Source organism: Anas platyrhynchos, chromosome 3 (assembly GCF_047663525.1).
Source record: "Anas platyrhynchos isolate ZD024472 breed Pekin duck chromosome 3, IASCAAS_PekinDuck_T2T, whole genome shotgun sequence".
Lineage (NCBI taxonomy): Eukaryota > Metazoa > Chordata > Aves > Anseriformes > Anatidae > Anas > Anas platyrhynchos.
This window is the reverse complement of record NC_092589.1, coordinates 28,110,787-28,137,964: the sequence shown is the minus strand read 5'-3', so window position 1 is coordinate 28,137,964 and position 27,178 is coordinate 28,110,787. Positions and strand designations below refer to the sequence as shown.

General features: G+C 35.1%; 1 protein-coding gene across 13 annotated transcripts in view; it reads right to left on the bottom strand.

Annotated features, from left to right (window-relative positions):
- RYR2 (ryanodine receptor 2) overlaps positions 1-27,178 on the bottom strand; it is a 406,035-nt gene that overhangs the window by 9,434 nt on the left and 369,423 nt on the right. For all 13 annotated transcript variants that reach the window (XR_011808125.1, XM_027453781.3, XM_072035589.1 and 10 more), the window contains 16 exons: positions 22,327-22,407; positions 21,561-21,649; positions 19,975-20,103; positions 18,174-18,278; positions 16,096-16,177; positions 13,537-14,840; positions 13,062-13,126; positions 10,894-11,041; positions 9,439-9,525; positions 8,396-8,614; positions 7,772-7,902; positions 7,116-7,158; positions 4,237-4,370; positions 2,848-2,908; positions 1,337-1,483; positions 593-727 (listed from right to left, as the gene is read on the bottom strand). Coding sequence is in view for 12 of the 13 variants with exons in the window: in XM_027453781.3 (XP_027309582.2) it covers positions 593-727; positions 1,337-1,483; positions 2,848-2,908; positions 4,237-4,370; positions 7,116-7,158; positions 7,772-7,902; positions 8,396-8,614; positions 9,439-9,525; positions 10,894-11,041; positions 13,062-13,126; positions 13,537-14,840; positions 16,096-16,177; positions 18,174-18,278; positions 19,975-20,103; positions 21,561-21,649; positions 22,327-22,407 (2,960 nt within the window). In the remaining variant the exon portion in view is untranslated. The remainder of the gene's footprint in view (positions 1-592; positions 728-1,336; positions 1,484-2,847; positions 2,909-4,236; positions 4,371-7,115; positions 7,159-7,771; positions 7,903-8,395; positions 8,615-9,438; positions 9,526-10,893; positions 11,042-13,061; positions 13,127-13,536; positions 14,841-16,095; positions 16,178-18,173; positions 18,279-19,974; positions 20,104-21,560; positions 21,650-22,326; positions 22,408-27,178) is intronic.

The following is a 27,178-nucleotide window of genomic DNA, read 5'->3' as shown; positions in this document are numbered from 1 at the left end:
TCCATTCTATGGTCTCCCGCCATGCACTGCTGTAAAAATCACTGGCTCATTCTTCCCAATAACCTCTCTTTAGACACTGGGGAGCTGCTCTTAAGCTCCCACCTTCTCGCCTCAAAGCCTTCTCTTCTCCAGGCCAAACAAGCCCAATTCACTTAGGCTTCTCCCAGGGCAAGTACTCCATCACCTGACCATCTTAAGTGATTCTCCACTGACTATACTCCAGTTCACCAGTGTCTTTCTTGTACTGAAGGTCCCAAACTGGACAAAAATATAGACATGTTAGTCTATAACTGATTGAGCTCAGGTTCATGGCTTTTAGCTGGTTTTCACTTTTGCAGAAATTATAGCAAAAAATATTACCACATTTCTCCTATTCCTTTAAAGAAGTGTTTGTGTATTATAAGCAGAGTATATCTAGTTCTTAAGGATGTTCACTATATTTGTTCCTTTGCTTTCCCTTACGGTCTTTCTCTTGCAGGCTAATGATACAAATATATGAACAGGAATTACAAAAAGGACAGGGCAAAAACATAATAATTTAAGAAACAAACAAACAAACAAACAAAAAAACAGAAAGCAAACTAAGACTTACTGTTAACATATCATCACATTTCATGTCTGGCATATCACCATCTTCACTCTTGTTGTAGAACTTGCGAAAAAAATTGAATGCCACTACTGTGTACAAGTATACCACTACTGCCAGTAATCCCACTGTTAGGACAAGCTGGAAGACAAAATTATACATTTTTAGCTGCCTTGTTGGAAGGTCTCCTAAGCAGACCAAGGATGTGTGTCGTCTTGTTGTTGTTGTTTTTATCTTCAAAAAAGTGTTAAAAAGGTTCTTTGAAATAGGAAGACCATCAAAGAGGAGGAACACATTACAGGAAACACTGTTCATAGAGCAAATTTAAATGGATGAAAAGCCTTCTACTTTCTCTACTTAAAATCAGAAGTGCAATGTCAGATTGTGTAACTTCTTAAAGAAATGATTTCTTACTATCAATGAGGCTCTCAACATCCCTCCAAAAGAAAGAATAACTGGATCTCAGCTGGATCTTTCTTTAGAAGAATCTTGAAAAAAATCTGAACCGAAAGTTTATGGGCAACATAGTAACACAATAACAGCTAGAATCTAAATTTAATGTCATGCATTCTAGTACCATGTTCTTATGATTATAAATCCTGCTGGCAAATTTTTGCACTAGCACAGCAGCTTTCAGTGGTCAGCTGAATTAAGTCAAGAAGTGCTCTTTCCTGTGCACTCTGTAAGAAAAAAAAAAAAAAAAAAACACACACACACACACCATAAAGGAAAAGAGGTAACAGTTGATACCTGTTTACCATTGTGGGTCACTGATGACAGGATAGTTCGTAACGTCTTGAATCCCATTGCAATGTCAAGAAGATGAGCAGCAAAGAAAAAATTGTTGTAATGGCCAAGGACTGACATGGTCATGTACCAAGCTAGGTAAAGGAAAGACTAAAAGAAAACAAGCACATTACAAAATACATAAATAAATAAATAAACAAACTGAAAAATCTAAGGATACTATGTCTAACTTAATTCACAACACTAAGGAAAAGCAGAAATTGCTTGAATGTGCTTTTTATTTAAACAGAAAATCATGAAGTTTTTCTTACATAAATTTTGCTTTTGAGAATTTTCTCTGCGCAAGAATATTAAATCTGCAAATGTAGATGTGTTCACATGAAATGTTCAAAATTGACACATCCTAAATTTCAATTTTGAAATAATTCCATTATTTTTTAATGTTTATTATATAAAATCTTCTGATTTGAATGATTTTTTGTTTATGAATAATTACATTAAAATATTTATAACAATATGCTCAATAACAAACAACAGGTCTTTGCAAGCAACAGAAGGAATTATATATTACTTCAAACTACTAAAACTGCTACTTAAATATTTAATACTATTTAAGTAGCTTATTATTACTAGAAATATTAATTTAATCTTTTCCTCTACAATTTAATTTATTTGACTTAAAGACAAGTACACACTTTTAAGAAAAAAATTAGAATTTCCTTTAGAAAAGACCTAATCCTGAATGAACTGACTCTCTACAGGTCATGCTTTCTGTGGACCTGGACAGTTATCGTCCCAAATTCAACCTTCAAGTTCCACCCTTTCTAACTGAAGTCAGTTTCCATTTTCATTCTCCAGCAGTTCTAGTTACAAAATCATTTTTCCCCTACCATATTTTCCACCAGAAAAACAACATGACTCAGGAAAGCCACAATCATAATACCACTTACAATCATAAGATGAGCAGTATCTTAAACTGAAGAATATTTTAACGGCCTTGTCATTCCTTTTTTTTTTTTTTTAAGACTAACTTTTTAAAAATGAGTAAAATCATTAGCCTCATTCTGTGTCACATCCCGCTAAGAGTTTCAGTGATACAAATTACAGTAATTCTACACTATGCTGATCTGACTGTGTTCCAGGAGTATTTAAGTGACTGCAGATGTAAAGTTTAAGAACAACATGAAAAATGGCAACTAGAATTTATATAGACAGTTTCCCAATTTTACAGCACTTGCTTATTCCTCCTGAATAAATAACCATATAAGAAAGGGGTTAAGGGGAGAAAACAGACTGAGGTTCTGTAGCCTAGTACCCATGTAACTGGGAAAAGATTTGGTCAATCTCTTTTTAAACTTCTGAGAATTTCTTTATCTATCTATCTGTGTATCTAGTAAGCTACTTGTAATTCAGAATATTTCATATACGTTCGGACACCCTTCAGGCTAAGATGGATATCTTTTTTTTTTTTTTAGAACATGAATGTATGTGTATACATATACTGACAGACTTACATTATCAGTGAAAACAACTCCTAATTTCCACATCTGATACTTAACATCAACAGAGTTTAGCCTGTAAAAGTAAACAAATCACATTTTATATAAGAATAAAATAGGAAAAAACACAACACGAGAGCCTATTGCATACTACAGGAAGTGTATTGTCACAGAAAATGAAGAGGTCCCAGTTTATCTATTTCTCCCAAGCTGAAATACATCACAACCTTGTTCTAATTCACACTTTTACTCTGGAATGGACCTGTCTGAAACAAAAGCAGAAAAATAAATGTATAAGTACTATTTTGGAGACATCAGACATGAAGCTGATCAATATCTACAGTGCAATCACCTATGTATAAGTCACATGAATTTTAGAATCAATGGAGAGAAATAGTGTTTTGAGAATTTGCACCCTGAAATACCAGTTCATCACCATTGGTTATATCATCACATCTTGAGTGATACAATTAGACGGCTTTAAAGACAGACAAAGTAAGGTGAAACGAATGTCTGAGCTTATGTCCTTTGTTCTTCCTCAAGAATAAATGTAAATTGAAGAAGAAAGTGTATTAAAACCTTTTGCACAGCCAGGAATAACTCAGACCATGATAACTGGGTGATATTTACTGTCTGATCAGGATTGCATGGATGATGTCTACAAAATACATACATTGAAGAGAAAACAAAACAAAACAAAACAAAAAACTTGCAGTATAACAGATAATACTGTCTTCCAATATACTATATTCTTAACAAGAAGGTTACTTGTTCCAGGAGCTTTTGAAAACCTAGGTTATTGAATCTTGTGACAAGGAAAATGAAGACCTTTTAACATCTTTTACATTCTAGGCCAACTGTACCAATTCTTTATACACTTCACATTCATATCATTGCTTATCTTTTTACCAGACTATGGAAATGTCAGATCCTTCAGGATAAATCTATTTACATTTTTTTTCTTCTTGAAAGGGGACAAATTTCTCTACTGCATAAGCATCCAACAATAGCCCTTCTTAATATCCCCTAAATTACCACCACTACGGTTGCTGCAGATGCTTGAGCCTCAGTTGCCTCTTCCATTGACACTGACTGTACTAATGACAGCAGAACCAAGAACATCAGCTAGGGAGGCAAAGGGACTGAGACATAAGTTTGACTATGACACCTCTGATAAATAACTCTCATCTTTGTGTATTTCACATTATTCTCTCAAATACACACGAATTGATTGATCATATTTGGCCATTCATAAAAGAAAAGCCATACAGCAAAAAATTCAAAGCCAAATGACAGACCTTGAGTTCTTGATTTTAACCAAAATCTAAATAAATAAATAAATAAAACCACCACCAAACTAAACAAAAACAACAACAAACAAACAAACCAGAAGCAAATGCTTACACAGCAGATAAGGAGCTATCCTTCTTTGGTTTCTTCTTTTCTCGAGCATCACTAAAATCAAGAGCAGCTTTGTCCATTCCTAGTAACTCACTGATTCTGTCACGGCCATAAAACTCACCATATTTATCCATGACCTAAATTTAGGAGGAATAGTCAAGAGAGTCAGCTGGGTATAAGGTTTTTTATTTTCAGAGACAAGTTTAACATGCATGATTTTTTTAATCTGTTTGTTTCCATCTGCCTATCATACTGTTTTTTTCACCTTAATTTCAATCACTTCGACAGAGGCAACAGGGCTCATCAAGGATATGATGTTCTTACTCATTTAATGAAAATAGGAAGAGAAAGGCAACTCAGCAGAAGCAGAATAACTAAATCAATATTGTCACTGAAAAAAAATGTTGAGCTCACACAAGCAAAGATGTTTTAAATATCCTATCTACATGAAAAGATCTGATAAAAGTAAAATTTCTTGAAGGTAGTATTCAACCCTTTCTAGTTAACAAACTAGAACAACAAAGTTTGCTGGTCAGTAAAGTTATTTGGCTATGCATTTTGCCTAATCATCTCAATCTGTCCCATCATCTTATAAAGTAATTTTCTAACTCTTTCCAGGGTAAAAGACTTTCTATTCTGTGTGCATGTGCGTATGATGGAGTGAAAGCAGTAACTGGATTCAAACCATAGGTTAGGGGGAACTATATGTCCATGGTGCAGTAGAATTGAATCTGTGTGTATGAGTCTGTGGTCTCTAGCAAAGATCAAGCCAGACTAGCTGGCAAGGGGTTGAAGCTGTCTGGAACTAAGGGGGTGAGTGGGTCTCTTCAGAGCCAGCTCTAGGTGCCAGAGCACAGAGGAGTAAGCTATGGGACACGGGGAATCATCGCACAGAATCACAGAATTTCTAGGTTGGAAGAGACCTCAAGATCATCAAGTCCAACCTCTGACCTAACACCAACAGTCCCCACTAAACCATATCCCTAAGCTCTACATCTAAACCTCTTTTAAAGACTTCCAGGGATGGTGACTCCACCACTTCCCTGGGCAGCCTGTTCCAATGTCTAACAACCCTTTCGGTAAAGAAGTTCTTCCTAAGATCCAACCTAAAACTCCCCTGGCGCAACTTAAGCCCATTCCCCCTCGTCCTGTCACCAGGCACGTGGGAGAACAGGCCAACCCCCACCTCGCTACAGTCTCCTTTAAGGTATCTGTAGAGAGCGATAAGGTGGCCCCTGAGCCTCCTTTTCTCCAGGCTGAACAAGCCCAGCTACCTCAGCCGCTCCTCCACCAGCCACTCCAGCAGCTCAGGGTACTGGGTATCCAGAGAACAACCCGTATTGCCGCTAAAGACTGAGGCAAAGAAGGCATTAAGCACCTCCACCTTTTCCTCATCTCTTGTAACTAAGTTTCCCCCTGCATCCAGTAAAGGATGGAGATTTTCCTTAGTCCTCTTTTTTGTGTTGATGTATTTATAAAAACATTTTTTGTTATCTTTAACGGCAGTAGCCAGATTGAGCTCCAGATGAGCTTTGGCCTTTCTAATTTTGTCCCTGCACTGCCTCGCAACATCCCTATAGTCCTCCCTAGTGGCTTGCCCAGTTTTCCAAAGATTATAAACCCTATTTTTTCTCCTAAGCTCAAGCCACAATTCTCTGTTCAGCCAGGCTGGTCTTCTTCCCCGCTGGCTCATCTTTGGGCACATGGGGACAGACCATTCCTGCGCCATTAAGATTTCTCTCTTGAAGAGTGCCCAGCCTTCCTGGACTCCTCTCTGCCCTTCAGAACTGCCTCCCAAGGGACTCCACCAACCAGTGTCCTCAGCAGCACAAAGTCAGCCCTCTGGAAGTCCAATACAGTGGTTTTACTGGTCCCCTTCCTGGCCTTGTCAAGAATAGAGAACTCCACCATTTCGTGGTCACTCTGTCCAAGACAGCTCCCAACAATCACATCCTCCACCAGTCCTTCTCTGTTTGTGAAGAGAAGGTCCAGCGGGGCACCACCCCTGGTAGGCTCACTAACCAGCTGCGTCAGGAAGCTATCTTCCATGCTCTCCAGAAATGTCCTAGACTGCTTTCTCTGGACTGTGTTGTGCTTCCAGGATATGTCAGGGAAGTTGAAGTCCCCCACGAGAACAAGCATCGATGATTTCACAACTTCTGTCAGCTGCCTGTAGAACTCCTCATCCATCTCCTCATCCTGGTTCGGTGGTCTATAACAGACCCCGACCAGGACGCTAGCCTTGTTGGCCTTCCCGCCGATCCTAACCCAAAGGGACTTGACCTTGTCATTCCCAGCCTCGAGTTCCACAACATCGAAAACTTGACCAACTTGACACATTCATGACCAACTGAATATGTACATGTGTCCTTCTTGTAGCAAGCGGCCCAAAACTGAACACAGTACTCGAGGTGCAGCCTCACCATAGGGACAGGGGGACGATCACTTCCCTAGACCTGCTGGCCACACTGCTTCTTATACAAGCCAGGATGCTGTTGGCCTTCTTGGCCACCTGAGCACACTGCTGGCTCATATTCAGCCGGCTGTCAACCAATACTCCCAGGTCCTTCTCTGCCTGGCAGCTCTCCAACCATTCCTCTCCCAGCCTGTAGCTCTGCTTGGGGTTGTTGCGCCCCAGGTGCAGGACCCAGCACTTGGCCTTGTTGAACTTCATACAGTTGACCTCTGCCCATTGGTCCAGCCTATCCAGATCCAACTGCAGAGCCTTCCTGCCCTTGAGCAGATCGACACACACACCTAACTTGGTGTCATCTGCAAACTTACTGAGGGTGCACTCGATGCCCTCATCCAGATCATCGATAAAGATATTGGAATTAATATCTATAAAGAATTTCATGCATATTTTAAAAAATAAGCCTTACCTTTCTTTTCACAAATTTGTCCCAGTAGTTGTTTGGAAAAGACCTGAAAAACACAGATGAAAAAAGAGATTACATTTTAGATGATCATGAAGAGTACCTACTAAGATGTCATAAAAATTATATAATAATTTGTTTCTAAGAGGCTCTCTGTTGGTGCTATCTCCAGCTAGTCTTTTGGGAAGTTATTGGAATGAAAGTTACCAATTGGCATTGAGCCTATCACATTCTCATGGCTGGGAAAGAGCAGCTGAGCTGATGTCTCCAGTGTTCCAAAGTACTTAGATCATATAATCCCAAAAGGCAGAGTTAAGGTTCCAAAGAAAAGCTTTCAAGAGACAATAAAAGGATACAAACCACTGTTTACTCTTGAACTGACAGCAATAAACAATCATCGCTGCACTTGCTAAAAAAAAAAGAAAAAGTTCCTTGCAATCTTTTTTTAATATATGGAAAAAAAATAAAAAAGGTAAAAACCTGCAAATGAAGAAGATTAAAACTGATAACAAACATTAGCATTATACTTGACCGAAATATTTTGTATATCCTTTCTGGAAATATACTCCTCACAACTGTTTATTTCAGACAAGCTGGACCATCAAATGCGTAATTGCGCAGTCTGAAGCAAAGTTATAGAAACAGAGTAAGCAAAAACTCACTGTGTGTTGATTACAAGTCTATCCCATTGCCCTTTAATATCATCTTCTGAGGGCTGTTCGGTTATATACAGCCCATCAAATTCCAATTTCCTTGCTACTTCCTTTTCCCTCTTAAAAATAACCAGTGGAACCTGCAATTGAAAAAAAAAAAATCAATATATCAGAGATTAGTTAAAATGCTCTGAGATGTCTGAAAACCTATAAGAAAAGATGGTAGTTATGAAAAAATAAATACAAAAACTGAACACATATTAAATAATACTTCAAAAAAATAAAGGACTTGAAAACTGCCCAAGCTGACAAGCTCAGTGTCGATACAGACACTCATCCGGCTTCTTCTAGCCATGTGAATGGGCATATTCACTGCTGACAGTGACAAGAAGCCATACAGGTTATTGCTATAACTGGCTGACATTGTAACTGTGGAAATACTGAACCTACAGTCCAATGCCAGACCAGGAAATCAGGCCCTGGCCTGTAACCTTCTGAATTAACAAATCACCTAATGGTGTTTCTTTACATGGTTCCTCAACCTGCTTAAGCAACTTGATTCCAATTTATACCAGTCAAAGGACAAAAATGTTCATAACTAGAAGAAAAGAAAAAAAGTTCAGTTTTTCTTACTTTCAAACAATAATACCCGATGATGCAGAAGAAAGAGATGATTGTGTGTAAGATGGCCAAAATCCGCAGCGTGGGCTCCATGTAGCCACTACTTTCTTCTAGGACATAATGAACTGCAATGACCCTCTGGCTGTCACTCTCCAAGCTGTTCAACTTCATACTTTCTCCAGTAGACACCACAGGAACTTCCTTTTCTTCTGTCACAGCAGAGGTGGAGACCTGTTTAAATCACTTGAATCTTAATATTGCAGGTGTATTCCTCTGACAGGAGTTTTACACCACTACAAGTGAAAACAACCCTACTAAGGACAACATAATCATGAGGAAATAACTTTCTGCAGAAAAATGTCCACAGGGAATACCTCACACAGTACAATACCTCACCCTTTCATCATGCTACACCAATCTGCTGATAGCGTGGATTTTCTTTTACTCTCTTTCCATTGCAAATTTGGGTCATACATATCACCTTGAATTCAAGAAAGAGCATAGACCTTCTGGAAGAAGCCCAGTCAACTCCTGACATTGCCATATGTAATCCTTATCAGCAGGACTCTTCCTGGAACTGATTCAAGTCTGGAAAATCTACTGTTGCATTAACTATAGCAAAGGCCTTGACAAAGATGGTAAGTGATATTCCAGCCAGTTTAAGATGATGCAACTTCCCCTTGCTGTACACAGGGGAGTAGGATGGCACAAAAAAAAATAAATATCTCAGCTGACATGTATTAGTTTAAGTTGCCAATGAAGGCTGGGCTTGGCTGAGTCTGTACAGGATAATGGAGCACAAAGGTACACATTTCACTTTGCTGCATCTCTCACAGCACAGAACTTTGGAAATAGCTATTTGGAAGTCCATTATTACTTCTCAGAAACACATTAGTATCGCTGTTAGATCTCTGAAGTGGCAGACTGAAGAAGGCATTTAATCAGGTTAGGCATGTTAATCATAGGCATGTGAGGCTAGGCATGGTAATCATAGCATAGTGTCCACAAAACCTGAATGCTTTTCAGAATGCAACTTAATATTGTGACAAGCTTACCTTATAGAAAAGAAGGATAAAGTTGATGGCAAAAGCAACAAACAATGCCAACATCCTCATGTTATAAAAGTTTCGAGCAAAATAGTTCTGAAAACAAAAATAAAATATAAATATTCCTTGCCTAATAATTATCATTCTTGAAATTATTAAAAATTATTTTAAGAAATAAAATAAACTATATTGTGTATTTAATAAATTAATGTTTAATCCCAACCTGAAAAAAAATATATTTATCCACACTTCACTACAGAACTTGTCACTATTTCAGGCAGATCATTTGATAAATAGAATATCAGACATGCTATTTTTCTTTAGTGGTCTCAAAGTCAGAAGATTGGAAAACTCTGCCTTAAATATTTTTTCATGTTTTCCTGCTTCCTTCTGATTTCAAAACCTTCAAAAATAACAGTGAAAGCACAGAAAATCTCAAGACAAATCTTATTCCAGTGAGGAAATTCTTACCCAAACCTTATATGCTTAGGTTAAAAGTACCCTATCTCTTCCTTACAATTCAGAAACTTTTCCAGCACCTAGTTTCAATGTTTTGTTTTAAATCTTACATGGAAATTCCTCCATTTTCAGCCCTAAACATAGAAGACTATTTGTGAGTTAGTATATGAGACTATTAGAAGAAAAATAAATGAAATTTGAATGGCTGCTACATGATACCCTGACACTGAGTTCAAAAGCAAAACTTAAGCAATTAGTTCCTTTATATTGTCATTGCCATTTTATACTTTTGCTATGTTACTCATGGTAGATGTAGGCTGACCCTACACAATTATATCTACTAGATCTACAGAAAAAGCCTGTATCTTTTTGCTTTGGATTTCATTCCAGTCTCTCGGAATATGTATGCCTATATATATCTTAGCTAATAAAAGCTTGGATTTTAAATAATTCTGCATCTTACTCAGAGCTACCATATGTTACTGAAACACTTCTACAATTTTAGCTAGTCTTATTTTCCACATAATTTAAGAAATTTCTCAAATATGAACTTGCTATTTTATGAAAATCTTAATAAAATGTTTAGATAGAGAAACTTGACTTTTCCCAAAGTGTCTCAGGAAAACAGAAATCCTACAACCTCACAAGCTGCTCTAAAAATTCTGGACTTAATAAATACTTACCTTCACACAAAAACACTAAGCTTTTTTCCACTGATGGATAGAAATCTTTGAAGGTCTGAATTTTAGCCAATAATTACATTCCTTATTATGTTAATATATATCTAATATATTATTTTTTGGGTTTGTGTATTTGTTTTTTTTGCTTGCTTGTCTCCTCCACTAAAAAATTCAATTAAACCTTTGCCTTTATGTCCTATTCATGGATGACTGTGGATTGAATGAGTCTTAGCAGATGCGAATTTGTCTTTTTCATTTTGATAGCATAATTTTATAGTACATATCACTCCCAATGCACAAACACACAGTGTAGAAAACAGCTTACAAGAAGCTTTTGTTGATATGCAATTATTTTCTTCCAGAAAGCCGATTCCTGAACTTCCGGTTCTCCGTATCTATGAGTATGAAGCTGTCTTAATTTCTGTTTCCCTTTGTCTTCCTTGGGTTTCTCTTCTTTTTCTCCATCCTCTCCTCTTAGGATACAAATGAAGCCAAAATAATAAGTCAAGTTAATAAAATTGACAAAAAATAATTAAACCACACCCTGAAAGAGGACATTGCAACTTTTCATGAGGCTGAAGTAGTCATAATTCATGAAGTGCACATGTATGAATAACAAGGATAGATATCCATCTTCAGCATAAAGCACTGGAAAGGGTGAAAGTCTGGTTAAGTCTACTGATATTTGAACTTAATGATTTGTCAACCTGAAGTGAGAATTGCTAAGTGGTAGAAGCAGGTAACCAAGAATCTCCCAAGCTTTATACCTGAAACTCTGCTTCATAATTGTGCAGCTAACACTGCCAAATGTCTGTACAACTCTCTATATGTCTAAGGGCTCCCCTCCAACCTCATGCACTTGAACTATCTGGTTCAGATGCACAAACTGCAGAACACTGGTTCTTCTTGTATTTACAAGCCAAGCCTTAAGTTTTAAATTCTGCATTTCTGTCCAGATGAGGACAACAAAAGCAACCCCTCTAGGAGAAGAGAGAAATATGAAAGCTTGACAGCATTTCAATCTGTGATTATCACCATGCTGTGTAATTACAGAAAGTCATAGCTAGTGGGCTGCCTTCTCCAAGCACAAACTCATAGGAACTGAGAATTATTTTGGAAGTTAATTTGACCTGACAGCCAGATAGATGAAAGGATCACAGAAGCCCATTTGATGCCAAAACAGAGTGAGAAGAAACTTATTAGTTACATTATTAATTTCTCTTTATCTATCTACAAACAGAATAACTGATATCCTAAGTTGCTTCATAGTAGAATATACTCAACAAACTTTCACTTGAAAGTTTGTCTTACATTAGGAGTGGCTTCAGGGCAATGCCAGGCACTTCCACTCTTCACAGAGAATACTGGTATCACTGCAACTCACACAGTCAAGCAGAGCAATCAACAGTGAAGTGACCTTCAAAAGTCAGCAAGACTCTCCTTCACAAAGTTGTACTGGCTGCATTAGAAGTTTGCTGTACTAATTAGGAAGAAGAGTTTTTGTTACTGGCAAGTGTTTGTCATTGGAGGAGAGCAATATGGAGATAACTTGAGACTAAGAGATCCACTTGAAATTTTATCAGTGATATATCAGCCACCATAAAAAATGGGGATGGAGAGTTTTTTACTGGTTAAATCCAAGTCCTATATTTTGCTTTTTTATTCTGAGCTAATATCATTAACATTTGATTTTACCATGTCTTAAAAAGACTGAAATGATTATTTATCAATGCTAATGATCCCCATAAAGACGTGAGAGGACTCAGTAATTCTTTAAAACTGTAACAGAATAATAAGGTTATGCAAAATCTAAATAACTCAAAACAGTTCTTATCAAATGGGAAGGGCGAAAGAGTCAGTCTCTACCACTGATAGATAATTAGTCTCTGTAACACAAGCACTCTTACAATTTTTCCAAGACATTTTCTTCTCGTTTTCATACTTGCCAAGAAAACCTTAAACAAACAGATGAAATTAAGCCCAATGAAAACAGACCGACAGAAGACTTGATTCTCAGAAAACAATGATTTTGCAGACTCAAGATATATTAAAAAGTATACTCAATTCCATCAAAATTTTCAATGAACTCTAGAACCATTGCAGCTATGCCTCTGTAAATAAACTGCCTCTTGGATAAACATGTAAACTCCTAGGACTACCGTCTGAAACTGTTGTTCAGTGAGCTTTTAATACTTGTGGGGAAAGGCAGAAAGTTACATTATGAGTTCTGTGAATTCTAAAATAAAATAAATTGAAATTACAAAGGATGCAGCTGGAAGAGGGGAATTCATAAAATCTCTTAGTGATTTCATGGCATTTCCTTGCAAATGCCTACTGATGAGGAGGATGGATTAAATACACACACACACACACACACACATCTTAATAGTGGAATGTGAATGAAAATAAAATTAAAGGAAAAGAAGTATAATAAAGCTGATATTTTAGTGAAACAAACTAATTTGCAGTACCACTAGTTAAAGTTATACATACTCTGCTTTTTCAGGTTCAGATTTTGTTTCCTCCTTCTCTTCCTTTTCATCTTCTTTCATTTGTTCCTACAGATAGTCAGATTAAGGGAAAAAAAAAGTGTCTGAGTATTATTATGCAGAACAGAATTAGTTAAAAAGATACACAGCCTGTGGAATATTACACTTTTTTTCTTTTTTTAACTGTTGAAGCTCTGAGAGAAGATGATGCTTCAATATTTATTTATGAAGACACATTTTAGCACTAAATTAGAAGGAAACCAAACTACCACCTACTTAGAGAAGGCTGTGGGAATTGAAGTTTATGATGTCAGAAAGGGTATGGTTTAGTGATTATGTGATTCCCTAAAAACATGTCACACATACAAAAAAATAACAAACACGCAAACGTAGATGCAAGCTGTGTTTCAAGACAAAATAGTTAGCATATGAAAAAGATAAACATAGAGCATAAGCATAGAAATAAAAGGTGCAGTTACCTGGATTTTTTCCTGTTCCTCAGGCATTGGAGCTAATGAAGGAGTGCTCAGCAAATCGCTCAAACCAGCATTTGGATTATGAGGGATCAATTTATACTGTCCACCTTCCCGTTTCAAATCCAAACCAAATATATCTGATAGTAGATCACTCTCGTCTGATAAAGTTCTCAAATCTGTCAAGTCTTCTGCAGGCAATGCAGTTTCTGTGGGCTTCCTCTCCCCCTCTTCTCCTTCCCCACGCACCTCATCCTGGGTGGGATCTGGCATATTAGCTAATAGTTCAGCCACCTTGATCTTCTTTGCTCCTTCTACTAGGCTTCCTCCAAGCAGCAAACTGCATATGATGCGAAAGAAGCCACGGAAGACACTACAAGCAAAATGCAGTAAGCCCATCAAAATGCTCCAGTAGGAAGAAAACAAAGCCATAACCATGTCCTTCATGGTCATTTTCTTCACTTTTTTCATCTGTTTCTTCAGGCTTTTCATGCTAAGCATTTTCATAAGAGTCATTAAATTATACTTGAGAGCTACTAATGCTAACTTCATAGTTACAAGAGAGAAGAAACCCATTCCAGGATCCTGCTCCTCAGGCTTATCTTTCTCATTTTCCTCTTTATTAGCTGACCTTTCATTCAGATCTGACTCAGAAATCTGAGCAGCCAGTTGCATTTCAAAGATGGTATCCTCACAGAAATTAACAAAAAGCTCCATCTTTTCTTTCTCCCCACCTTCATTTACAACATCAAATATAAATTGTCTCTTTGACTCTTTTACCTGAGGTTTCTCCCACTGAGTCCGACTGGACTCACTTATTTCAAAATATACTCGTTCAATGCGCTTTGCACTACCCATGATTTCTATGCGTCCAAGGAAAGGCTGAAAATAATTCAGCACACTCTCTGACAGTTCAAGAAAAGTTTGCAAGCGGGTATCATGGGGCATGTGTTCTGAGAGGTTGGTCAGGAGAACAGCAACATTGAAACCAATGTCTTTGGCAGGTTCATGAAACCGTTTCACAAACTCCTCGTAGTCCAGAGTCTCATTCTCATCAGTTTCAGCACAGGATAGCAGAAACTCTGTTTCAGACTGCGTGTAATGTTTATGGCTTTCCATTGCTTTGTGGAAATCCCTTTTTGAAATTATGCCTTTACCATCTGGGTCATACTCTTTGAATGCATCAGAGGAAGTCAAATCCTTCAGTTTTAAGAACATATCAAAGAACTTCAGAATCATCTCCACATTGTTGGACGATTCCACAAGCATATCAACCATCTGCTTGCCAATAGTTCCATTCACAACATTACCTAGATGTGACGACATGAAATTAGAAATATTGATGGCAGCAAGTATTTTGGCAACATGTTTAATAATGACTAGTGAAATAATCATACAGTAAGATTGATAAACCACTGGCTCACATAGTTATATGAGGAAAACAGCTGTAAAATCTTTTACTAATAGCACTACCCTAAGACTTGGAGAAAGATGTAAGTGACTGAAATATTTGCCATTAAAGAAATAACTAACAAGCCACAGAGAGGCACATCTGTTATGTTTATTAAAGTACTAAACATGAGGCAGTTTTTCAAAAGTGATAATGTAAATTTTACTGTAGTGCAACACAAACAGAGGATGAGTAGGTCCCTGACGGAGCACTGCCTTTATATACTAAGAACTACTTTGCTTCTCAGTTACCTCAGGTGAGCAAAGCAGCAGCCATCCATGCTACACTGTAATCCAGGTTGCATTTGCTGCCCTCCCAGATAATAAATCTCTTTCTCTCTCTGCCCTCTCAAGATAATAAATGTGACGCAGTACATGTAGGAAGCATAAAGGAAAATCTTTGGATCATCTATGCTTGTGTATTTCTGTCTTTCTACTATTGGTAGTCTATTGTTAATCTGCCAATATGATACCAGAAAGAAGATACATAAATAGCATTATTTCTTGACAATGATCACATTCTCTGGGGAACCGTAATTTCCAGTATTAGTCATAAGGAAACTTGAACCTACTCACTAGATAAATCAAAGCTTATTCTTTATGGCTAAGTTCATTATAAAAATAAATGCAATATTAAAGTCACATGGTCTGAACTTTTGGGTAGACCTGCGCGGTGTCAAGAGTTGGACTTGATGATCCTTAAGGGTCCCTTCCAACTCAGGATATTCTATGATTCTATGATTCTATGATTAAAAAAATCTATTAATAAAACGATAGACAAATGTCTCAGTTCTTGGAATTTAGAATTTCAACCTAGAGTTAAAAACAAACAAACAAACAAAAACTTCTCACTTAAGGCAAAAGATAGGCCATATTCACAGAAACAAAGTAAAACTTATGTCACAGCTGGATTTTATGCAATTCTGACATTCAGAGGTAACATAAATGATATCGACTGGACTGTATCAATCTTCCATGCAATTTAAGATCTCACATCTCATCTCACAACTGATACATAAAAATCAAAAACCTAAAGGAAAATGGAACATTAAACACAAAGGTGAAAATGTTGCTAAAGCAATTGCAAAAGAGAATTTCAAATTACACTTTACCTACCTTCCAGCATAGACAGCAACATGACAACCATATCCTTTTGAAGATCCATTAATTCTTTCAGTAATTCAATTTGACTGGAATCCTAAAAAAATGAATACAATATATATAATATCTACTGATTTTTTTGACATTCATATATGTGCATGCAGATTTCACCCTGTAAAAATAAGATTTAAAATTTAAGAAGCTATTAGGATCATAACTGGTAACACAGCAATAAAGCAATAATAAGGTATGTCTGGCTCACAGATGATGCCTCTGTAAAGTTTCATGTCAGCTAAAGTAGTGTTGCTGTTAGTATAATCAAGTTCACAGCCTTGTAAAAAAATAATGGCAGCAGCACACAGAAGACAAAGTGTAACATGATTCAAAGTGACTGATTTTTATTTTTTTTTTTGGGGGGGGTGGGGGGAGGGATGGGACCGGGACTTTTGTTCTGGAAACTTCTGGTTTAAAACAAAGACCAAATACTTTCCCTAAGCAAACCCCAGGTATAGAAAGATGCCATATGACAACATATGACAACATAAATCCATTTAGCCACACTCAACACCTTTGAAAAATGGTATTTGAACACAGTGCAATTAGTATATTCTTGCAATAAAAATAAATGAATAAAACATCCCAAGTGAGCTCTGGAAGACCCGAAGAGTCTGAGCTTCACACAAGAAAAAGGCACCATCTCTATTTATACACATATATACATTTGGAGCAGATCACGTTTCTGTCATTACTCAAAACAGTCTAACTCCACTCACTACAATGAACTTTGTTGAGCAAAGCATTTTGGCTCTCTTCAAAGTGGCAGGGTATCATTATTTTCTAGATGTTATAGTTAGAAGACTGTAAGAAACCACGCTGCACACAGCTGAGTAAAATCTTGCCATTATTGTGAAAACAAATCTTACCAATGATCACATCAGATTTATTAATCAACAATTAATTTTATGTATTTTACTTCCTGTCTGTAACTACTTGTATACTAGTTTCCATCTTGCTTTAGTGATTTAGGAAGAAAGCGTAAGAGTCACCACTGTGGCCTACCCAATCATTGATTGTTTTTTTCTATTCTGAAAATAACAAAGTTGTTCCAAAATGACAATACATGGTACACGGGCTTACAAAGACACCTTAGGAAAAATTCATTGCATCACTTTGAAAATCAACTTTCACTATGATGCTATCTACTGGAAAGTGACACCTATTTATCAGTAACAAATAAGAACCAGAATGGTAGCAGAAAAGTCCACAGATGTAAGTAAATGACCTACTTCCACTGGTAAAGTCCCAAGGGTTGGTAGGAAAACCATTTAAGCAAGACTATCTCCATTTAAGCAACACATTCAAAAATACTTACTCGTACTTACATATACTTCATATACATTATAAGTAAATAAAAAATCAGGTCTAAAAAATTCATAGCCTTCAGAGTTTTATTACTTAACAACTAAAATGTTTTCAAGATTATGACAGTTCTCTGAGAATGTTTAGTTATTTAAAAAAAAATCAGGATTATTTTCTACTTTCGATTAAGATGTGTAATATAAGGACAACTGCACTCTTTTAAAAAGTTAAAAAGTTGAAAAACAGACTGCTTAAAGTTAGGATTCTTCCCATCTAACTTTAGCTCTAAAGAGCTGTCTGTGCTAGTCCTCTACACCATATTCTAAGGATAAATTACAATTCTTGTCTATTGAGAGTAGAAAAGACTTAGATGTCTGCATTGAACTAGGCACCTGAACAGGGAAGAGAGATGCTACATAAAAAGCTTGTGCAAAATTGCAGAAAACATGGAGGCAGAACTTTGATATGAAACACATTAAATGGATTACTTTTCTCTGATTTCAGATTATATGATTCATTTTCAACTTCATCGAACCCTGTTAAAAGCCTGGTGCTCATGCGCACTGTGACTCTGTAATTTATAGCCTCAGCTTTGTTTTATTCTCTCAGCTCTGCCTCTTATTTTTCCTCATACCTCCATTATTAACTGTGGTAATTAGTTATTTAAACATACTAACAAGACACTTTATCATTATTATAAGTTAGCAACTTTACAAACAAAAACTAAAAGATACCTGGGAGAGCTTCATCTGCATGTGGGCAAACACATGAAGAAAACCAACTACAGCATCCCATAGCCTACTGTGTGCCAGACTTTGCTGATTCCCAGTACATGGCCCCTATTGGTAAGTCAACAAAGAGAAGAAAGGTAGGTCTTATTTGGAAGAAACTCAACAAAAGACAAGTATAAACAATAGAGAAGCATAGTGGGTCTGTCCTTTAAAAACTGCCATGAAAAGCTAAGCATATACAGATTTTTTTGACCATAAGCAATGCATATTTCTAATAGCCATTCTTTCTGTTTTAGCTGAGTCCCAATTCAGAACCATAAAAAGTATAGCTGTTTGCAACATTAAACTGCAAATGTTAGAGAGGTACAAAATCTTCAAACTGACTCTTTCCTACTTAATACAATAACTCAGGAATTAATTAATATGGGATTGATGCAAAATTGGTATAAGTGATAAGAGACTAAGATTCCTGATTTCTTTTTTTCCCAGTATATTCCACCTGTTCTAGAAAGCAGTGATAAATAATATTATTCAAAAAATTCCAACTTCAAAAAAGCAGGATTACAAAATATTCTGAAACTTTAGAGAACAGTAAATAAAACAATTACTAGCTAACAATACTATTTGTGACTTGCCAAATATGTTTACAACAAGCACATGTACACTCATGACTATAAATTGCCTTTACTCAGATTTACATGTTCCAATGCTATCACACTTGATCCTCATGAAATAAAATATTATTTTCATAATATACATTTCCAGTTGAAGGAGAACAGTATAATAGACATATAGTCTAACGGGATGCTCTCTAACCTGATTATTATATGTGGAAGCAAATTATAATATTTTTAATGGATTTACATGAGGAATTAATAAGAATTAAATTATGCCTGGTTCTTTAAATAGCATGAAAGAACTGCCATATTGTTATTTTGACAGAATTAATCACATCTGTAAATAGAATTAAGGCTAATTACTATTTCATGAGGAATACTTCAGTTTTCAGATTCATTGTGCAAATTAATTATCAGTTTGGTATTCAAAAACTTCTAGTCTTATTTTGCAAAAGCAGAATAATAATGATAAAAACACTAAATTACATTTCTTACCAATTCTTAATCACACATTAAAAAATACATTAAAAGAATAAAAGAATACAACCAAACCTGAAGAAATTTGCTTTCAAAAAAAAAAAAAAAAAAAATTTGTAGAATTTTGTAGAAGAATTTTGCTATTTGTAGAAGACCACAAAGGCAATGGCAACAATTTTAAGACGGCAAAAGCCAAGCAGTTCAGAAATAAACTGAAGCTTTCTTGCAGGACTTGCATTATGAAGCATATAATATGAACAAGTTACTTTTTTGAATACATTTTCAGATTAGTCATTCAGTGAACTACTCCATTTTTTATTTTCTGCAAGCAACACAAAGCTGCCTTAGAACACAGAACATTTGATTTCTTCATTAGTCTCTCACTAGTCTTCTTTGAATCCTGCGAGTATGTCTTCTCATTTATCACTGTCCACCCCAAGTACATCTCTACAGTTATCAAATGTAACATGTGACTTGATCAGAATAAAACAAACTCTACCTACTATTCATACAACTAATGGATCAGGGAGTAGTGCCAGCTATACAAAACTTCTTTTTCTACATAAATAAATGTACTAAAATAATTTTGAAGTTCAAACATACCTATATTATATCCCTATATATATTTTATCTACCTGTACATTGTCTTTATTCCAAAGGTATTATTCATTTTCTTTCAAATCCATAAAATTAGAAATAAACTAACTTACCTGGATATACTCTGTGAGAGTATTGAAAACCTGTTTTGCAACCTGGATGGCTTTGGAAAAATTTCGTTGTCCTTGCTCATCAATAACGTCCTTCCCAGAATAATACCAATAGAAATCACTAATGGACTCCTAAAAACAGGTATGAGAAGCACGAAGAGATTATGTAATCAAAATTTCTCTGATCAGTTCTTCATCAAGATCAGAAACATATTAGCTAGGAACACAGTTCTGGAAAGTATTTATTTTATAAAGGTTCTTAAATGATCACAAAAATGTTTTAATCTCCGTACATGTTGTCAAGTGTTACTTCAAGAACTATTTTCATCTCACGGGAATCAATAGGAACAATAGTAAACTGAAAAATAAAATAAAATAAAATAAAATAAAATAAAATAAAATAAAATAAAATAAAATAAAATAAAATAAAATAAAATAAAATAAAATAAAATAAAATAAAATAAAATAAAATAAAATAAAACAAAACAAAATAAAACAAAATAAAACAAAATAAACAAACACACAAAACCCCCCATATACCTTAAAATCAAGATAAAAAAAAAAAAAAAGATATATAAGATATATATAGAGAGAGACGGACTGAGAGCTAGATCTGTTGGTATCTGCCAAATTCTGCATTCTGAACAGGACTCAATAGTATGGCAATGCTGCATGCTGCTCTTTATACTGTTTGCTTGACACCCAGTCAATAGCAGGAACAAATGCTGCTTTGTGTGCATGATTCTTCTTTCTGTCTTCCTCAAAGGAAACCTTATTAAAGTTTCAACAAAGTAAGCAATGAAATAGAAATTGTATTGTCCCTACAACTTCTACAGAATGTGTAAGGATAAATAGCAACATTGGTAACAACAGCAACTTAAAGAATACTGATTTTAATAGATTGGAATTCTTAGACACCATACATACACGACTAAAGAGAAAATTTAACTAGGTAAATAAAGATTAGACTATTCTTACACTTTACTGCATGCCATCACATGGCTGTGCATCTAGCTGACCAATGTTCAGACTGAATCAGAACATGGATGAAAAAACAGCTGGCTGAATCTCAAGCTGAATAATAGAAAACACTTTTCAGTCACAGGGTAGTCACAGTCAATTACTGGCTAGAGTTTTATTCACTTCCTTAGCATGTCTACTTTCTGCCTGGTTAACAGACTTCACTGAATTTTTGTATACAGTGGTTGATATTAGCCTTTTACACTTTTGCCACTTTTACTCCCATAGGGGAACGTAACAACACTTTAAGAACTGTAACCAGTAGAGAATTACAGACTGTTTTTTCAACAAAATGGATTACAATGAACAAAATAAATGTAATCACAAATACATGTGCTTGTCTGATAAAGCTGAACATTTTATGATAAAGATGAAGTTCAACCTTGCTGTAAACAGAACTTTTATGATAGGAAATGACTTATTCCTGAAGGATATACCAGAGAAATTAAGAAACTCAGAGTTTCCACATACAACAGTCTAACTTATGATTAAAATAAACTAAAAGTATAATGTTGCATAAATGAAAGTCATTATCATCATTTACTCAATTAGTACAGAAGTTAACCCACCTGAACTCTCAATAAGTAATCCACAGTGGAAATGATAATATTAACAGTTGTGTTGTTACCAGTCTGAGTTCTCAGGTAATTTTGAAAATCTAAAAATTCAAATAAAAGTTCAATTTACATTTAAGTGCTAAAGACTTACAAAGTGATTCCTGCAAATTAATTCCAAGGAAAGTATAGCTTAAATAAATGCATTTTTTTGTTATTTTACATTTTGTTTTTTCAAAAAAGTGTCTTTAGCATGCTGTCTGCATTTTATTGCAGAGATCACATCAGTCCATCAGCAAACCATAAGCCCAAAATTTGATTATGCTTAATAATATGTATTATTATTATGTTTAATGATATACATTTTCCTAAGTGACAGTGAAATCAAGTCTTTTAACTATACAATTGCTGTTTACAAGGTCAGAAATATGTCCAACAGCTAATACATTTTTTTCTTTTTTTTTCCTCTCAATACATGACTCGAAGTCATAAACCACGTATATTTTCCTATATAGTTTACCTTTCCTAGTCAGGTCAAGACTGAAAACTCATCGTTCTGGAAACCCATGCCTTTTCTACAAAGTTGGAACAGATTAAACAACCTGAGATTTTCATTACAAATAAATATTTTCCTTTCATGTCTAGCAGTAGTCCAGCAGCTATACTATCTTTCATAAAATTTTATGAACACTGCCAAACTTAGAGCAGTGAATGTCTTTTATCTTTATAGTTATCTTTAAGTTACCACCACCTTGACTTAGCTGGAAGCCTGCCCACAAACCTGAGTTATGTCCTTCACAAAGTAGTTGAAGAAAGCGGAAGAGATCACAGGTAAACTCATCATCCTGCATCACCTTTTCTCCTGTAGAAAGGCCAGATGGAAGCACAGATTATCACAGGCTGCCAATTAACACCCCACACCCCGTGCAGAAAATCTCCATATTTAATTTTAAGAAAGAGAGAAAGGGAGAGAAAATTTATAGACACCAATCTATCTGAAGCACATATGACTCATGCTTGGCAGATAGTTATGTTATTTAAAACAATTAAATGATAAAACTTAAGTTTTGAGTTATAAATATGGCAGCATGAGCTTGGCAACATTTTAGAAATAATCCACAATTTACATTCTCCTTTAACTTTGCTGGGCATGAATGCTGCATTACATACAAAGGTTAGGATTAGATTAATTTGGTTCTAATTCATCACAAAACAAGGTAATTAAAAATACAGAGAGAGAATTAATTGAACAGTAATGAAAATCATTCCTCAAATAAATTATTAGTTTTTAACATATTTTATTTTAAAATAAATAGCTAAAAAAAAAAAAAAAAGATATTTACAGCTATCTGCATTTTCAAGAACCTTTTAGGCTGACATTTCTAAGGATTTATCACCTGCTTACTAATGACACAAAATCGGCTTTCATCTCCCTTGACAAAATAAAGCATTAAACTTATAATGAACTAGAATATATGCCAACGTGCTTTGCTGAATCAAGCCCTTAAATTATTATTTTATTTTTTTTTTTTGTGGACAGATAATATCCAGAAGTATGAAGCTTCAAATTATGTTCTTGATTCTTCACTTTAAAACAGTATGCTAAAAAGCCCTCTATTAAAACATCACTTTTTCAATTATATCAATACATACAGTTAACTTTGTACACTGAACTGCAAAGAAGACAAACAACCTTTCACCAAGGAAAACAATCACAGCTGGAAAAAAAAAAAAAAAAAGAACAGCTAATAAAATGACAATGGGAAAACAATATAGGTTTATGAAATAATTAAAGATCACCTAGTAAAAGCAAAGAAACTTCCATTTTAGGACTTCAGATAAATATTTAGAGTGCATATGGCAACAAAAATTGAAATTACAAAGACTTGTTTTCTTTGAGAACATGCATCTTGTGACTATGTGGCCAAGTGTTATTTGTAGAAAGCATAAGGATAGGACAGAAAAATGTATCAAGATTGCAGAATAATTTGAAAGATTTTTTTTTAATGGGAAGATATTTTAGACTGATACGCAAACTTCCAAATCTTATGTCTATAAAGACAGTATTTTCCAGTGCGTGAACAGAAGGAAACCAGAAGAGTATATAAATGAAAAACAAAACAAAACAAAAAAGCTTTAAAAAAGGTTATAGTCAATAATAATCACATTAAGAATCATTAGCATTGCTATATCAGTCGATCACTAATTATAATGTATATTTATAAATGACTATATTACAATTACATTATCACAGCTGGAAGTTTCAATACAGTGGTAGGACTTGGAAGCAAAAGCATTTTCAAAACTAGTACAAATATTTTGAAAGTACATAATTGCACTCTTTCCTGTTACCATCAACAGGTAATGTTACTGAGAACACACATCACACAAAAATATGCAAATACAACTTCTTGTAAAATAGGGACATTAATTCTAATTCCAAATGTGTACTTATCATAGAATCATAAAATTCTGTGTTGGAAAATACCTCCAAGATCACCTGGTCCAACCATCATCCTATTACCAATGTCATCCACTAAACCGTGTCCCTAAGCACCATGTCCAACCTTTCCTTAAAACAGAAAGGTCCCAGGAATGGTGATGCCACCACCTCCCTGGGCAACCTCTTCCAATGCCTGACTACTGTTTCTGAGAAGAAATGTCTCCTCATTTCCAACCTGAACCTCCCCTGGCTCAACTTGAGGCCATTCCCTCTAGTCCTATCACTAGTTAACCTGTGTGAAGAAGCCAACCCCAAGCTCCCCACACCTTCCCTTTAGGTAGTTGTAGACCAATAAGGTCTCCCCGGAGCCTCCTCTTCTCCACACTAAACCCCAGTGCCCTCAAGGCGTTCCTGGTAGGACGTGTGTTGTAAATTACATTCTGTGACATTTTTTTCTCTATCCCTGAAATAATACTATTTATATACTTTTTCATTCAGGTAAAACTGAAAACACCTTCAGCTAATTAGGAATGAAAAAGAAATGACTGTTTTTGACCATACTGATTAATGTATACATACAATATATGCCCAAAAATACAATGTGAGTGAATACAACCAAGAATACAATCAAGAGGTGCCTGTGCACTTAAAAGTATATTATTCAAAATGATATGCAGGTTCAGTCCTGCAAGATACTTTTGTATGTTGCTGATCAAAGTCCAGAATATAGAATATCCCACAGGATTAGATTATATTTTTCTAACAGTAACTGAACTCTTGGCATGCTTAAAGTTACACTTGGTGTCATGCTTTGTTGATTGAAGTGAATAATTATATTTTGCAAAAACAAGCATTACAGAAAGCCAAATATTTTGTAGAGCCTGTACCATCACACATGCAATGCATGTAGCTTGACTACTTAGATGGTAATGCTTTTAAATCACAACTCACACAGAAAATTTGTGAGGTACTACAGCTTGTGAAATCAAGCCCATAAAGGACCCAACCATGTATTTCTTGCATATCAAGTTATCACTAAGTAAAAGCCATTTGTATAGACTACAGCATAAGTTATAGTTTTGTATTTTAAAACCTCTCTTTTTCTTGCCATCATATCAATTAACGTTTCTCAGAACAAGGAAAACAAGTCTCACAATAAAATTATTACACAGATCATAGACTAATCTTCTGGCTTTTAGTACAACCACTGGAATTTAAAAATGTAATAAAATGAAGTCCTACTAGAAGGGTTGGAAGGGTTAATATTGGCAGGGTTTGGGAAGGTCTTTTATTAAGCTCTGCTACTGAGAAATCACAAAATGAATGCAAGTTATTGGACAATTCTGCAAAAATCAAATAGTGTTCAGTATACCATCACACATTAAGTGGAAAGACCTAATCATTTTGAAAATAATATTTATATATAAACTAAATAATAATTAAGCAAAACAAACAAAACATATACACAAAAAAATATTTCAAACATCTTGGCCATACTAAGATTTAAAATAATGCTGGTTATTAATTTCTACAGCTGAACAAAATCTGACAAAAAACAATGTTATTGTCAGGAATTTTATTTTTCAGATGCTACTTTGACAACAACAGGTGGTCCTGTTGGAAACTATAGAACTGAAGTGCAGATTCATTTCTTTCTATAAAATCTGAGAACAACCTTTGCTGCTGTGCACACAAATTCATGCCAGTACAAACAAACATTTATATAGATAATGTACTCACGAGTATGCACACTGTATACGATATGTCGGTTGTCATGACACCGTGCTCTTTAGCTTCTGTTGATATGACGTATATTTTGGCCTCTATTTGCTTAGACATACGTTATAATAGTTAAAATGCTGCCATTGCTCATGCTGTATGGAAATGGTATGGCTACACACATGAAGGATTTATGTGTGTAGTTTTTTGCAAAACTGATAGCTTGTGTTTGTGATGTATAGGAGGAACAGAAGTCTTGTAGAAGAAATGAAAATAAGATTGAATGAAAAATGAAATATATATCTTTTTCCTTGAAAGTGCATGTGTCCAAGTTTAATAATTCTCTCTTTGTTGTTGTTGTTGTTTGTTTGTGTTTATTTATCCCTAATATCCCTAATGGAAAATATCTGAAATCCATTTCTACTCAGAAATATTTGTCTAGCACTACATATCACAGAGATGTACACGTATATTCATGATTCATTCATGAAGAGGGCTCCTTTTCGATGGCAGCTAAGCAAAAGGCAAATAATTCCATTGTAAAACAAGTGAATTTATTCTTATTATAAGACACTGGCAATACTGGGTTGGATTCTGCCTACTGCATGCCTTTCACTTTTCAAGAATCTGATTCGAATAAGAAAAGCACTTGTTTTCTCACTTAGTTATGCTTAACCATTTCTCTGAATTCAAACGGCTTAAGTGCCTTCTACAAATGCAAACACTGATTCAAATACAGTTATAAAAAGGATTAAAACACCACTGCAATGTAGCCTACAGTGGATTATACTGAACTTAGAAAACTGTCTCAAGCATGACTATGTTAGTGAAGGACAAGAAATATTTATTGATTTCATGTTATTAATGGCTGAAAATAGCCCTGAATGTACACTTATTCTACCTATTTATTATAAAGCATGTACACCACTCTTAGTCAGTTAAATAACACGTACTTTTAAGAACTACCATCAGATCAGATTTCATTCTAAAATTAAATTTTAATAAAGTAAGCCTTCTGAGAACTTATGGAGAAACAAAATAATGACATAATATTAAAAAATAAAAAAATAAAAATAGAGCTTTACTAATAAAAAATCACTTACTTATAGTATTACTGGGTAAACCAGCAACTTCCTGCTGGTGTATGAAAAAACTAGCTGAAAACTAACTACTGATGTTCATCTGTGGAGAAATAAAACAAAAAAAATCCCCACACTTTGGCTTAAAAGTAGGTTTACGTGTTAAAATTGTGTTATTTCTACATGTGTGACGATGCAACACGAGATAAAACATGTGGGGTATATAGTTAAATTTTGTAGCACCCATCTAAAAGATTATAACCTAGACATACCCCAGCTTGTACTTAAAAGTCCAAATTGTTTTTAAATCATCATTCTCAGTATGATTTCTTGAATCTTTTATCATTGCACAATTACTGTTAAATTATGAGTTTAATTCAAAACAAAAAGTG